At 41.3% G+C, this 15,850-nt stretch overlaps 1 protein-coding gene across 2 annotated transcripts; it reads right to left on the minus strand.

Moving 5' to 3' along the window:
• Positions 1-712: 712 nt before the first annotated feature.
• On the minus strand, positions 713-15,376 carry LOC115109994 (serine protease 27-like). 2 transcript variants are annotated; one of them, XM_029635290.1, is made up of 10 exons: positions 15,288-15,376; positions 11,738-11,758; positions 11,420-11,582; positions 10,858-11,129; positions 9,852-9,988; positions 9,357-9,609; positions 9,045-9,222; positions 1,868-2,124; positions 1,416-1,513; positions 713-1,295 (listed from the first exon to the last, which is right to left on the minus strand). In XM_029635290.1, exons 1-10 carry the CDS (start codon positions 15,343-15,345, stop codon positions 975-977), a joined length of 1,758 nt encoding a protein of 585 aa, XP_029491150.1. In that variant the 5' UTR covers positions 15,346-15,376; the 3' UTR covers positions 713-974. The 2 variants fall into 2 exon arrangements, with proteins under 2 accessions (XP_029491150.1, XP_064867163.1); XM_065011091.1 differs by lacking the exons at positions 713-1,295; positions 1,416-1,513; positions 1,868-2,124 and adding an exon at positions 4,506-5,948.
• Between the last annotated feature and the right edge of the window lie 474 nt (positions 15,377-15,850).

Genomic DNA, 15,850 nt, shown 5'->3' on the forward strand with positions numbered 1-15,850 from the left:
CTGGTCGTGACCGTTGCTGAGAGAGCTGCTGTCGGACAACCAGGGCTGGTGCTGGTGCAGTGGATACAGGGGTATAATTGGGGGTGGAAAGTCATTATCATCATCATCCCTGTTTCTCCTTCTATTCTTATCTTCCTCCAACTGTTTCTTCTTCTTACCTTCTTTCACCATTATTCCTTTAACTTTGTCTGACTGTCTTTCGGCTTCCCCCTCCCACTTTCTAAATTTACCCCAATCTATTAGACATATCTTGCCTTTCCTGGTTTCCTCAAACTTCTGTAAGTTCTTTCTACATTCTCTTAATTACACTCAATGTGCCTTTCAAGGGATAATCTAAAGGCTATGAAGTCTTGAATTAATTTAGAACTAAGTATTAGAGCTATTTAGTTTTGTTAAAAGCATCATCATAACATTGTGATTTGTTAAGTATATAATAATCCATGGCACATGTCCAGTAAAGTGCAGTATGACTATCTAATAGTTCAGCGCATGTTGGCTACTTGCCATTTTGGCTCACAGATACCGTAGAATAGACTATAATCTTTGGGGAAAGTCAAGTGTGCGACTACAGTCATATTCATCTGGATATTAATATGTAACACTGTTACACATGCCCAGACAACTTTCAACAGAAAATCGTGCATTTCGCAACTTCAATAACGGTGCTGTTTGAATGAACAGATATTGTCCAGAAAATGCTATGGATACAAAAACAATTGTGACAGCAAAAATATATTTTATTGATTGACTTTGACATAGTAAAGAAAAACAAAGGGGAAGTTGTAAACATTCATAATTCAAGTGACCGGAGATGAAGGCTCCCTGAGTTCAACGTTGGCTTTGACACACTCTGACACACTCTGCTTTGACACACTCTGACACACTCTGCTTTGACACACTGCCAGTCACTGACTTTTGGTTAGTTGGAAGTTACGGAAAGGGCTTGTCAATGGTTGCCATTGAGTTGCTTAGTGTCAATCCCAACCCAACAGGAGGACAAAGGAGAGGGAGAAGAAGGGGAAGATAGAGAAGGAGCAGTGGGCCATGGAAGCTCCACTGCTGGCACCAGCTGAGGCGGGGGATAGGAGGGTTCCCAAATTGGTAGCCAGGAAGTTCTTAAAGCGGGAGGTTTTGGTGAAGACTTGGATGGTGGAGGCGCGAGGACTCTGGCTCCATCTTGATTTGCTAGTGCTAGTGGAGTTGCTGCTTGTGGCGTTGCTGCTATCGACAGTCAACACAGCAGTCTGAAACCATGAGTTGCCCTGCTTACACATCAGAGGACCACCCACATCACCCTATGGGGAGAGAAGCAGAGAAAAACATGGGTTAATATGGTCATACTGTTATGTGCTTATAACAACATGTTGCAAGCAAAATAGTAAGACCGACAGATGTATAGATCAACTGTGCCATACCTGCAGTAGTGTCACAGGTCCGGTGCAAATGTTGTCCGAAGATGAAACATTCACGCATTCCACCACAGAGGTCTGGAACTCCTGCAGGACTTGCTCAGCTGAGGACATGAAGAGAGAGAGTTTATTACTTGTCCTACCAATTTGCACGCACGCACGCACGCACACACACACACACACACACACACACACACACACACACACACACACACACACACACACACTCCTAAGGTTGTATCTTTCCGGAAACAATCCCTAGCCAGCCCCTACCCCTAGGCATTTGTGTACATCTGAGAGGCCTGGATAGGGTGTAAGCAATATGTTAAATCCCACCTATCGTATCAAAGGACCTACAGCAATTCCATTGCTTTTCCAATTCTTTCAGATCTATAGAGCTTGTTACTGAACAGGCACATTTCTAACAAACACACAAAGACAGTTGTCCATCCACTCACCCCCACCCTGGCCAGTGCCCCAGCCAGCCACCCAGCACTTAGTCCCTGTGCTGAAGGTGCTGGTTCCCTGGTCCACACAGATAGGCTGGATGTAGTTAGATAACTTGGGTCGGCTGGCCAGTCGGAGGATGGCCACGTTGTTGCCCGTCAAGTTGCTCATGGTGATGTTGATGACGTTCAGGGTTACCTCGTTAGGGTTGGAGCCGTTTTGCTTCAGACGACCCAGGATCACGGTCCATTGAGCGGTGTTGGGCTGGCTGGAGAGGTAGAATAAGTTGTGTGTTTAGCGAGGGACACAAAACTCTTCATTCTGATTGCCGTCTTATGAAATGCTTATGAATTGCTTATAAATGTGATATGTCGGGGGTATGCACGTGTTATGAAGAATGTGTTATTACCTAGGTAGACACACGTCATACAATATCTACATTTTTGGGCGACACCTAAAATCGCATAGAAATGTGAGTTATAGATCTGTCATTCCCGTCGAAAGCAAGTCTAAGAAACGGTAGATCTGTTGCATGTATGCTATTTCTATGCTTCCCGTTCTGAAGTTTCTGTGTCTTTTACTTTCAGTTTCGTACACGCATTTTAAACAGCAGAATATACAATATTTTTGGTTATGGAAAATATATTTCACTGTGGTTTGGTTGGTACATTGATTGTCTACACAATGACTGCTTGTTTTGTCACAAACTGAAATTAGGCAAACAGCGGCGCGATTTCTGCATAGTGGATCTCTCTTTAGTATGGATGTTGTCATCATTTTGAATGCAATTAATGATTAGTAGCAAGTTGATATTTTCTTACTTGAAGTTGTTGACATACACTACAGGTCAAAGTTGTAGAACAACTACTCACTCAAGATTTTATTTTTACATTTTTTTACAATTACATTTTTTTTCTACATTGTAGAAAACTATGAAATAACACGTATGGAATCATGTAGTAACAAAACAAAGTGTTAAAAACCTCTTAAGGATCTCTACAGATCGGTGTCTCACCCATGGGAAGGTTGAGCTAACGTAGGCTAATGCGATTAGCATGAGGTTGTAAGTAAGAAGAACAATTCCCAGGACATAGATACATTGCCTTGCGAAAGTATTCAGCCCCCTTGAACTTTGCGACCTTTTGCCACATTTCAGGCTTCAAACATAAAGATATAAAACTGTATTTTTTTGTGAAGAATCAACAACAAGTGGGACACAATCATGAAGTGGAACGACATTTATTGGATATTTCAAACTTTTTTAACAAATCAGAAATTGAAAAATTGGGCGTGCAAAATTATTCAGCCCCTTTACTTTCAGTGCAGCAAACTCTCTCCAGAAGTTCAGTGAGGATCTCTGAATGATCCAATGTTGACCTAAATGACTAATGATGATAAATACAATCCACCTGTGTGTAATCAAGTCTCCGTATAAATGCACCTGCACTGTGATAGTCTCAGAGGTCCGTTAAAAGCGCAGAGAGCATCATGAAGAACAAGGAACACACCAGGCAGGTCCGAGATACTGTTATGAAGAAGTTTAAAGCCGGATTTGGATACAAAAAGATTTCCCAAGCTTTAAACATCCCAAGGAGCACTGTGCAAGCGATAATATTGAAATGGAAGGAGTATCAGACCACTGCCAATCTACCAAGACCTGGCCGTCCCTCTAAACTTTCAGCTCATACAAGGAGAAGACTGATCAGAGATGCAGCCAAGAGGCCCATGATCACTCTGGATGAACTGCAGAGATCTACAGCTGAGGTGGGAGACTCTGTCCATAGGACAACAATCAGTCGTATATTGCACAAATCTGGCCTTTATGGAAGAGTGGCAAGAAGAAAGCCATTTCTTAAAGATATCCATAAAAAGTGTTGTTTAAAGTTTGCCACAAGCCACCTGGGAGACACACCAAACATGTGGAAGAAGGTGCTCTGGTCAGATGAAACCAAAATTGAACTTTTTGGCAACAATGCAAAACGTTATGTTTGGCGTAAAAGCAACACAGCTCATCACCCTGAACACACCATCCCCACTGTCAGACATGGTGGTGGCAGCATCATGGTTTGGGCCTGCTTTTCTTCAGCAGGGACAGGGAAGATGGTTAAAATTGATGGGAAGATGGATGGAGCCAAATACAGGACCATTCTGGAAGAAAACCTGATGGAGTCTGCAAAAGACCTGAGACTGGGACGGAGATTTGTCTTCCAACAAGACAATGATCCAAAACATAAAGCAAAATCTACAATGGAATGGTTAAAAAATAAACATATCCAGGTGTTAGAATGGCCAAGTCAAAGTCCAGACCTGAATCCAATCGAGAATCTGTGGAAAGAACTGAAAACTGCTGTTCACAAATGCTCTCCATCCAACCTCACTGAGCTCGAGCTGTTTTGCAAGGAGGAATGGGAAAAAATTTCAGTCTCTCGATGTGCAAAACTGATAGAGACATACCCCAAGCGACTTACAGCTGTAATCGCAGCAAAAGGTTGCGCTACAAAGTATTAACTTAAGGGGGCTGAATAATTTTTGATTTGTTAAAAAAGTTTGAAATATCCAATAAATGTCGTTCCACTTCATGATTATGTCCCACTTGTTGTTGATTCTTCACAAAAAAATACAGTTTTATATCTTTATGTTTGAAGCCTGAAATGTGGCAAAACGTCGCAAAGTTCAAGGGGGCCGAATACTTTCGCAAGGCACTGTATATTTGATATAGGCAGAAAGCTTAAATTCTTGTTAATCTAACTGCACATTCCAATTTACAGCAGCTATTAAAGTGAAATAATTCATACTATTGTTTGAGGAGAGTGCACAGTTATGAACTTGAAAAGTTATTAATAAACCAATTTGGCACATTTGGTCAGTCTTGATACAAAATGTTTAACAGAAATGCAATGGTTTATTGGATCAGCCCAAATCTTTGCCCATACACTGCTGCCATCTAGTGGCCAACATCTAAATTGCACCTGGGCTGGAATAATACATTATCGCCTTTCTCTTGCATTTCAAAGGTGATGGTACAAAAAAAAATACAAAAAAAATGTAGTTTTTTTCTTTGTATTATCTTTTACCAGATCGAATGTGTTTTATTCGCCTACATTGATTTCACATTTTCACAAACTTCAAAGTGTTTCCTTTCAAATGGTATCAAGATTATGCATATCCTTGCTTCGGGGCCTGAGCTAAAGGCAGTTAGATTTGGGTATGTAATTTTAGATGGAAAAAAAGGGGCAGAGGTTTAACATTCAATTCTCTGGCTACAACTCTGGTGGACGTTCCTGCAGTTAACATGCCAATTGCAAGCTCCCTCAAAACTTGAGACATCTGAAGCATTGTGTTTTTGACATAACTGCACGTTTTAGAGTGGGCTTTTATTGTGCCCAGCACATTGTGCGCCTGTGTGATGATCATGCTGTTTATTCAGCGTCTTGATATCCCACACGTCAGGTGGCTAGATTATCCTGGCAAAGGAGAAATGCTCACTAACAGGGATATAAATAAAGATGTGCACAAAATTTGAGAAAAATAATGTGTAGAATTTCTGGGATTTTTTTATTTCAGCTCATGAAACATGGGACCAACACTTTACATGTTGCGTTTATATTTTTGTTCAGTATACATAACCCATACATATCACATTCATAAGCAGTGCATATGAATTTAATAAATACACTACCGGTCAATAGTTTTAGAACACCTACTCATTGAAGGGTTTTTCTTTATTTTTTGTATTTTTTACATTGTATAATAATAGCGAAGACATCAAAACTAACACACTTGGAATTATGTAGTAAGTGTTAAACAAATAGCCACCCTTTGCCTTGATGACAGCTTTGCGCACTCTTGGCATTCTCTCAACCAGCTTCATCTGGAATACTTTTCCAACAGTCTTGAAGGAGTTGTGCTCACATAAGCTGAGCACTTGTTGGCTGCTTTTTGTTCACTCTGCGGTCCGACTCATCCCAAACAATCTCAATTTGGTTGAGGTTGGGGGATTGTGGAGGCCAGGTCATCTGATGCGGCACTCCATCACTCTCCTTATTGGTCAAATAGCCTTTACACAGCCTGGAGGTTTGTTGGGTAATTGTCCTGTTGAAAAACAAATGATAGTCCCACTAAGCCCAAACCAGATGGGATGGCGTATCGCTGCAGAATACTGTGGTAGCTATGCTGGTTAAGCTTGAATTCTAAATAGATCACAGACAGTGTCACTAGCAAAGCACCCCCACACCATCACACCTCCTCCTCCATGCTTTACGGTGGGAAATACACATGCGTAGATCATCCATTCACCCACACCGCGTCTCACAAAGACAAGGCGGTTAGAACCAAAAATATACAATTTGGACTCCAGACTAAATGACAAATTTCCACCGGTCTAATGCCCATTGCTCGTGTTTCTTGGCCCAAACAAGTCTCCTCTTCTTATTGGTGTCCTTTAGTAGTGGTTTCTTTGTAGCAATTCAACCATGAAGGCCTGATTCACAGTCTCCTCTAAACAGCTGATGTTGAGATGTGTCTGTTACTTGAACTCTGTGAAGAATTTATTTGGGCTGCATTTTGACTTAAAGTAATGGACTCATTGTTTCTCTTTGAAAGAAATCATACAAATGAACTTTTAAGAAGGCACACCTGTTTATTGAAATGCATTCCAGGTGACTACCTCATTAAGCTGGTTGAGAGAATGCCAAGAGTGTGCAAAGCTTTAATCAAGTCTAAGGGTGGCTATTTGAAGAATCTCAAATATAAAATATATTTTGATTTGTTTAATTTCTAGAACCAGTGTCGTTTTAGAGAATTTGGCAGTACGTCCAACCGGCCTCACAACTGCAGACCATGTGTATCTACGTGAAATCCATAGATGAAGGTCTAATTAATTTATTTCAATTTACTGATTTCCTTATATGAACTATAACTATAAAATCGTTGAAATTGCTTCATGTTGCGTTTATGTTTATATTTATGTTCAGTATATAGAGTTCTAGTCGGAAGTTTAAATACACTTAGGTTGGAGTCATTGAAACTCGTTTTTAAACCACTCCACAAATTTCTTGTTAACAAACTATAGTTTTGGCAAGTCAGTTAAGACATCTACTTTGTGCATGACACAAGTCATTTTTCCAACAATTGTTTACAGACAGATTATTTCACTTATAATTCACTGTATCACAATTCCAGTGGGTCAGATGTTTACATACACTAAGTTGTCTGTGCCTTTGAACAGCTTGGAAAATTCCAGAAAATTATGTTATGGCTTTAGAAGCTTCTGATAGGCTAATTGACGTAATTTTGTCACGCTCGCTATCCTCAAACTCCCTGTCATAAATCAACCAAGGCGCAGCGTGCATGTAGTTCCACATCTTTTATTGAAAGTGAAACCGAACCGAAACGCCTGAAGGTACCACGTTCATCTGTACGAACAATAGTACGTAAGTATAAACACCATGGGACCATGCAGCCATCATGTCGCTCAGTAAGGAGAAGCGTTCTGTCTCCTAGAGATTAACGTACTTTGGTGCGAAAAGTGCAAATCAATCCCAGAACAACAGCAAAGGACCTTGTAAAGATGCTGGAGGAAACAGGTACAAAAGTATCTATATCCACAGTAAAACGAGTCCTATATCGACATAACCTGAAAGGCCGATCAGCAAGGAAGAAGCCACTGCTCCAAAACCACCATAAAAAGCCAGACTATGGTTTCCAACTGCATATGGGGACAAAGATCGTACTTTTTGGAGAAATGTCCTCTGGTCTGATGAAACAAAAATAGAACTGTTTGGCTATAATGACCATCGTTATGTTTGGAGGAAAAAGGGGGATGCTTGCAAGCCGAACAACACCATTCCAACCGTGAAGCACGGGGGTGGCAGCATCATGTTGCGGGGGTGCTTTGCTGCAGGAGGGACTAGTGCACTTCACAAAATAGATGGCACCATGAGGAAGGAAAATTATGTGGATATATTGAAGCAACATCTCAAGACATCCGTCAGGAAGTTAAAGCTTGGTCGCAAATGAGTCTTCCAAATGGACAATGACGCCAAGCATACTTCCAAGGTTGTGGCAAAAAGGCTTAAGGACAACAAAGTCAAGGTATTGGAGTGGCCATCACAAAGCCCTAATCTAAATCCTATAGAACATTTGTGGGCAGAACTGAAAAAGCGTGTGCTAGCAAGGAGGCCTTACAAACCTGACTCAGTTACACCAGCTCTGTAAAGAGGAATGGGACAAAATTCACCCAACTTATCGTGGGAAGCTTGTGGAAGGATACCTGAAACATTTGACCCAAGTTAAACAATTTAAAAGCAATGCTAGAAAATACTAATTGAGTGTATGTAAACTTCTGACCCACTGGGAATGTGATGAAAGAAATAAAAGCTGAAATAAATCATTCTCTCTACTATTATTTCTGACATTTCACATTCTTCAAATAAAGTGGTGATCATAACTGACCTAAGACAGGGAATTTTTATTAGGATTAAATGTCAGGAATTGTGAGAAACTGAGTTTAAAATGTATTTAGCTAAGGTGTATGTAAACTTCCGAAATCAACTGTATGTATCTACGAAGGTATCAACACTTTAAAAACTGTCCAGCTGATCAGGATGGTAAGCCAGAATTGTACAGTATTTTGGGAGAGATGTTGGCTGATGGCTCTCTCCTTTGGTACACGACAGTAAATATTACTGTAAAAGGCTCAACACACTCACTCTGCGCAAACAGAGCGTCGGCGCATCGTGTACAGACCGTTCCAAAAACTCAGCAGCACAAAAGTGCATAGAAATACTCAGGGAGTGACGCAAATGGAGGTCCATCGCTCAGTTGGAACCATGCAGTGCCATCCAGACATTGATTGACATGATGATAATTACACTAGGTCCATTCTCTCTGCAGCACCGGTTGTATAAAACATGGGTGGTGTTTCTGAACAGCTATCCATAAAAGGATTTTCACTAGCACAAGGATTGTACAAATGTCCTACGTCGGACTAATGAACCTTTTTTAACCTTTTGCATGCGGGTTGAAAAGGAAAGCGTCACTAAATGTTCATGTAATGGCACCTTCAAAAATCTAAATGTAGTTTACATGACTAGATTTCCTTAGAATCATGTCAGGACTGACATTTTAATCCGGAATTTACTGTAACTACTTACTCTCCCCTTTGAAATACAGGTCGAGTTAATTTACCTGGAGAAGCAGCTAGCGTCGCTCATGACAGAGTCCACCGCCACTAACGTGCCCCCGCACACGTGTGCTCCGTTCTTCTGTAGGCTGGCTATCCAGGGCCACAAGCCTGCTGTCGCCAACGAGCTTCCCCCACCAATACGGGAGTTCAAAGAGGCGCTAGCGCTGCCACACACCACAGCTGCAGAGGGAGAGACAGATACAAGTTTGAGAGACAAATAAAAGGGAGTAATCCAGTAGTCCGATTTATTACAGAAGTAGAGAGATTCACATCAAGGTCTAGCCATATGCATAAGTTACACTATAGGTACACACGTGCGGGTGTGGTAGTAGGGGGGGTGGTGGTGGTGCAGGTGACACTGAGGTCAGAGTCAGTCCCACTGGATGAGAAGGTGATGAAGCCTGGTTGTTCACTGGTAATCTGGCTGTTGATCCAGGTCTGGTACTGGGAAACTCTGGCGTACACACCTGGGAAATTTGCCAGAGCACAGCCGTTGCCAAAACTCACAACGCCAGACTGCATCCAGCGAGTACCCTGTTTGCTCACAAGCGGACCTCCTGAGTCCCCCTATTCATAGACAGATTTACAGTGTCAATGGGATTGAATTTTTACAGAATTATGAAATATAATGGGTTTGTTACCCAGATGAAGCCTAGTCTCAGACAAATAATTATTTTCAATGGGGAATCTCTATTGACAATCATTTTTAGTCTAGGATTTAGGTATAACCTGTTTTCGGAGAATCGGCCCAATGTGTTATTGACTGACACTAATAAACTAAAAGGAAAAGGATACCCAAGAGATTTTACCTGACAGGAATCCTTTCCTCCTGCTGATAGACCAGCACAGATCATGTTGTCAGTGATGGAGCCAGCTCCATAATTACAGTTACACTGCCTGTTTCCCACTACTGGCACATCCACCTCCTGTAGGACCTGTGGTAGAGCTGGGACGATAAACTGAAAATGTAGACACCAACCACTTATCACAGGCATTGCTGATATTCTTCACTATGATAAGTAGCTTATACTAGACAATGTGAAGTTTGAAATGAAATAAGTTTGCTAATATGGGTGATTGTTAATGGGACAATTGATAGCTACAACAATCAAACTAGTAACCAACTTTCATACTTGAGTAAAAGTAAAATATACCTGGGTAGAAAATGACTCAAGGAAAAGTGAGTCACCCAGTAAAAACCTACACGATTTTCTTGTTTCTTGGCACGATTTTCTTGTTTCTTAATTTACGGAGAGCCAGGGGCACACTTCAACACTCAGACATAATTTACAAGGGATGTTCTTTTTAAGTGTGTGAATTAGACCACTTTCCTGTCCTGCTAAGCATTCAAAATGTAACTAGTACTTTTGGGTGTCAGGGTCAATTAGAAAGTACATTCTACTTTCTTTGGGAATGTAGTGGAGTAAAACTCAAATCTGTCAAAAATATAAATAGTAAAGTAAAGTACAGATACCCCAAAAAAACTACTTAAGTCGTGCTTTAAAAGTATTTTTACTTAAGTACTTTACACCATTGCTAGTAGTAGTAGTTTAAAGGCTAATGAAAAAAAACAGTGGTGCACATGAATGTTATAAACGTATTGTTCTATTTATCGTTATCGCATCAATTCAGGTAATTTATTGCGGTATACATTTTTTGTCCATATCGCCCAGCTCTAGTCTGTGATGAGGCCAGGGACACTGAGGATTGACTTTCAACCCATGAGAAAAATAACTTCCTCAACATACACAAGACCTCTCAGAATTCTGAGCCATCATCAGTCGTACTTAAAACAAGCTATATCTGTGTACTCACATCCTCCACTGCTGAGGGTGCCCCAGCCTGTGACCCAGCTAGTAGTGCCAGCATAGAAGGAGCTGCCTTGTGCAGCTAGGCAGACTGGCCGGATGTAGTTGGTAAAAGTCACAGAGGAGGAGAGCTTCAGCAGACACATGTCGTTGTCACTGGTACTACTGCTGTAGTTGGGGTGGCAGATGATCTGAGTGACCGTACGGCTCTCTTCATTAGGGTTGGTTCCCTGCTGGTTCTGACGACCCAGGTAGACCACCAGATTTGTTATACTGGTGCTGAGAAAATGAGAGTTTCAAGTTAGAATTGTAGAACCAGTAGCAAAGCCGGTTGCTCCCACCTCAGCAATATTTGAATATTATCATGATTTACGAACTGCTTCCCTTTACTTCCCACATCTCATTTTGAAAACATGGGGAGGAAAGTCTGTTTACTGTCCCAAAAAACATAGTGGTTTTATGTGATCACATGAAAATCTAAATGTATTATTGTCATTATTATGACAGTTTGTAGAAATACTACAATACAGATTTGATTGAATTTAGCACAGTTTTTTATGGGTGCTCACCGGGTAAAGCAGTGAGCAGCACTCAGCACCCACTCTTTGTTAATAAGGGATCCCCCACAAAAATGGCTGCCAGATCTCTGCAGACTGGCCTGCCATGGCCAACTCCCTGGAGGAGCGTCCTGACCCCCCACGATCCTAGTGTTGAGAGGAGAGATTCCACACACTAACAAAGACACAGATGGATGAGGGATTACAAAATAGAGCACACACAGGAAGTGAAGAGATTAAAGCTCACTTGTTAGTCAGTGAATAGGTGCATGGTTAAGTCATTCAATTAGGAAAATAACTGACATTTGATTGAAAAAGGAGGGGACTTACCATCCAACTGAGAGTGAGACACTGAAAAACAGGAGAAGCAGAAACAAGTTGAACAGTTTGGTTTTGGCAAACATGTAATTCATAACTTTTCACCCCATTGGTTTTATAGTAGCAACATACAGTCTTGGGTGGGTCTGTCTGTACTCTGCCTGTACTCTGTCTGTACTCTGTCTGTACTCTGTCTGTACTCTGTCTGTACTCTGTGTATTTAGTGTCCATACAGACTTTTCCTGTGAACAAACTCTCTCAGCTGTTTTCTTGTTATGAGTCTGAGGATTGTTAAGACAAACGCCATCTGTCAAAACGTCTTTCATCACTGTGTATGTTACCTAATACTACTGTCCACTTAACATTGTCCAGAATGTGTTTAATACTAATTAGCACATTACCTATTAAAACAACCTAGGAGAATAGATTACTCTCAGAATTACTCAAATATGTTTATATTTCATACTAATACTAATGAACTAATACTAGATAAATATAGTTTGTGGACCAACGCCTTATGAATAAGATAACGAGGATGAGGAAATATATATACTGCATCTTTAGAGGAGAGCAAAAGTCAAACCGGCTCATCAGGAAAAAAACACCAAGAAAAAATGCACAATCATTCAATGAAGCAATGTGGTCACAACAGTCATCATTGTTGTAGGACTGTATGGGGATTTCACATGAAACAATACTTGGTCATGTTTTATAATGCATTCTAAGACTTGTCTAAAAAGGATAGTTGACCCAATCACCCTTCTCTTGCCTCCACTATTGTTTTGAATCTTCTCTGTATGTGACAAATCAATGGTCTAAAGAGGCTTCCTCTCCTCACCTACGTTCCTTTATTTGAGCTAATCTAAAAGAACTGGGCAGGAGAAATGAAGCCCACTGCTAAATGTCTGTCATAAGAACACTTTCATCTCCTCTGTCTTTTCAGACCAGTGAAACTAAAGGAGCACCCTACCACTGGGTGCTCTGTGGGCGTGACTGTCAGCTTTTCAGACCAGTGAAACTAAAGGAGCACCCTACCACTGGGTGCTCTGTGGGCGTGACTGTCAGCTTTTCAGACCAGTGAAACTAAAGGAGCACCCTACCACTGGGTGCTCTGTGGGCGTGACTGTCAGCTTTTCAGACCAGTGAAACTAAAGGAGCACCCTACCACTGGGTGCTCTGTGAGCGTGACTGTCAGCTTTTCAGACCAGTGAAACTAAAGGAGCACCCTACCACTGGGTGCTCTATGGGCGTGACTGTCAGCTTTTCAGACCAGTGAAACTAAAGGAGCACCCTACCACTGGGTGCTCTATGGGCGTGACTGTCAGCTTTTCAGACCAGTGAAACTAAAGGAGCACCCTACCACTGGGTGCTCTATGGGCGTGACTGTCAGCTTTTCAGACCAGTGAAACTAAAGGAGCACCCTACCACTGGGTGCTCTGTGGGAGTGACTGTCAGCTTTTCAGACCAGTGAAACTAAAGGAGCACCCTACCACTGGGTGCTCTATGAGCGTGACTGTCAGCTTTTCAGACCAGTGAAACTAAAGGAGCACCCTACCACTGGGTGCTCTATGGGCGTGACAGTCAGCTTGACTGGCTTCACATTCTGTCTCCACCCACTAAATTGAAATCAGGTAATGTGTTTTAATGAATGTATACAACACATGAAGAAGTAAACAGACCAATCAGACGTATCTACAAACAGATCATTATTTCTACAAGTTTATTGCATTACATTATGAACGTATCAAATATTCTATTCCATCCAACTGAAACTGAGGACAAACACAACTGGCCAGTCACGACCAATGTTCCTACACTGTGGAACCTCCATTTCCTCCCTGTACTCTGCCCTGAAGACAACAACAGACGAGCATTGCGTTGGTGACTCATTGCGTTGGTGACTCATTGCGTTGGTGACTCATTGCGTTGGTGACTCATTGCATTCGAAATAGGAATCGATTGACTATTTATTTTATTTCCATAATCATTGCTTTTCTGACTGCGATGGTTTAGAATACCATTCGTCACCATTCCTTATTAGATAAGCTATTTAAACTATTTTGCTCTGAGATCCAGAGCGTGGTTACAGTGTAATTGAACAGACAGTTTCTCTTTTCCATTGACATAGCCTAATGTATTTCAAATGTATTGAGTAGACAATCATTCTCAATTGGTAGGCAGTGCATACATTCGCGGGAAAGTCCATACAAAACATTGTTGAGTTTAAACCTTCTGCTAACAGGTCCACAACAATTTGTTTCGAAGAGGAAAAAAAAGCCACGACGATCTCAGTCCTTTGCCAAAAATGAATTAATAGTCACTGCAAAAGATCATGGAAAAACACCTCAGATTTGCAATTGCTCTTTCTTTTAGAAACTGCTGTGGCCTAATCCCAATACATTCAATTGTACATTATGTCACCATTAAAATGTGAATGAAGGGTGTTTTCCAGTCAGAGTTACAACGCTTGTTCACTCACACAGTTTTAGGAAACGGACAATTTCAGAAAAGGCGTACAAAGATATTAAAGTGACATTTACACAACGTTTATAAATACATTTATAAATTTATCCGTGTTAATCATGGTTTGTCATTTCTGTCACGTGTGCGATTCACCTTTCATCTCATAAATTCCATTTTGATGCCCCTTCCTTTTTTATTTTTATTATTCAATTTTACCAGGATTCAATTGTGTATTTACGACCTTGTCTCATTGCAACAACTCCTCAATGGGCTTGGAACGGCGCAGATCGGGACATGCGTCCTCTGAGACAGCCCCGCCAAGCCGCACTGATTCTAATCCACACTGCTCGCTAACCCAGAAGCTTCCCAAATATGTTGAGTTGTCACTAGTTAACACAGCCACAAGTCATAAACCCTGCCTATTTCTCAAATTTCTCTTCTTAAAATTGGATTTCAAAACTAACCCGAACCTTAAATTAAAACCAAAAAAGCTAGTTTTTAGTTTTTCTGAATATTTACAATATAGACTAATTTTACTTTGTGGTTGTGATATCTATTGGGAACCAATGTGTCGGAGGCAAACACGGTTCAAGGAAACCGCAGCCCGGACGATGCTGGGCTAATTGTGCACCACCTTTGGGAGCTCCCGGTAACGGCCGGCTGTGACACAACTTGGGCTAACACCCCCTTCACTTTCCTTAAATGTATAACTTCAAATGGTCCACAAACTCTAAAACACACTGAACCTTTTGCAGTTAAGTTATGTTGCCATGAGGCTCCACTTTAGACTGATAAATGTCTTTAAGGACACACATTATACTTCGCTCACAAAAAAATATTTGACAAATGTGAACGTTCTGCCTTAAATTAGGCACAGGACCTCCCTCAAGGCCCAAAACAGTCTAACAGGTCTCTCTCCTGTGTCACAATGCACATGACACTCTGTTGGCTTTGACTGTCGTTATTGGCTATGCCTGTATTCTATAAATAGTCAATAAGGCCGACCACCAAGAAAATTCTATAACCTGACCAACCCCTTGACTCCATTCACCAGTCAATAGAAGGAAAGCAGTGGAATAACGGGCATCTCGTCTCCTACCTTTTGAAAAGAGGGTAACTAGTAGAGTCACCAAACAGAGTGCTTTGTAGACTTCCATCGTTTCAATGCCCGCCACTACAGCCTGTCCTGTTGAGTGTTCATACTTTTATACTCCACCCTGCCTTCACTCCTCCCCTTTATCTATCTTCCTCTCTCACACTGAAACCTGAGACAAACCCACACCCACGAAACACCTGTTCTCTCTCCTCCCTCTCTCATCCCTCTTTTCAAGTCAAACAGACCCACTGAGGAATGTCTTGGTTGTCTATTTATCGGTGTAAATATGTATCTAGCTAATCTGTCATTTATCAATATGTATATCCTGTTTCATCGTTATGTTCGAAGGGTTGTGTGTTTAGTGTGTGTGACGAGAAGAATGCAGTACAGTAACCTGCTCAGACATGTATTCACTTGATGTTTTTAATGAGCTGTATACAGCCACAAGTCTAGACCCCCTTTACTCCACACATAGAGACGCGTACAAAGCTTTCCCTCGCCCTCCATTTTGCAAATCTGACCATAATTCTATCCTCATGATTCCTGCTTAAAAGCAAAAATTAATG

This window comes from Oncorhynchus nerka, linkage group LG26 (assembly GCF_034236695.1).
Source record: "Oncorhynchus nerka isolate Pitt River linkage group LG26, Oner_Uvic_2.0, whole genome shotgun sequence".
NCBI lineage: Eukaryota > Metazoa > Chordata > Actinopteri > Salmoniformes > Salmonidae > Oncorhynchus > Oncorhynchus nerka.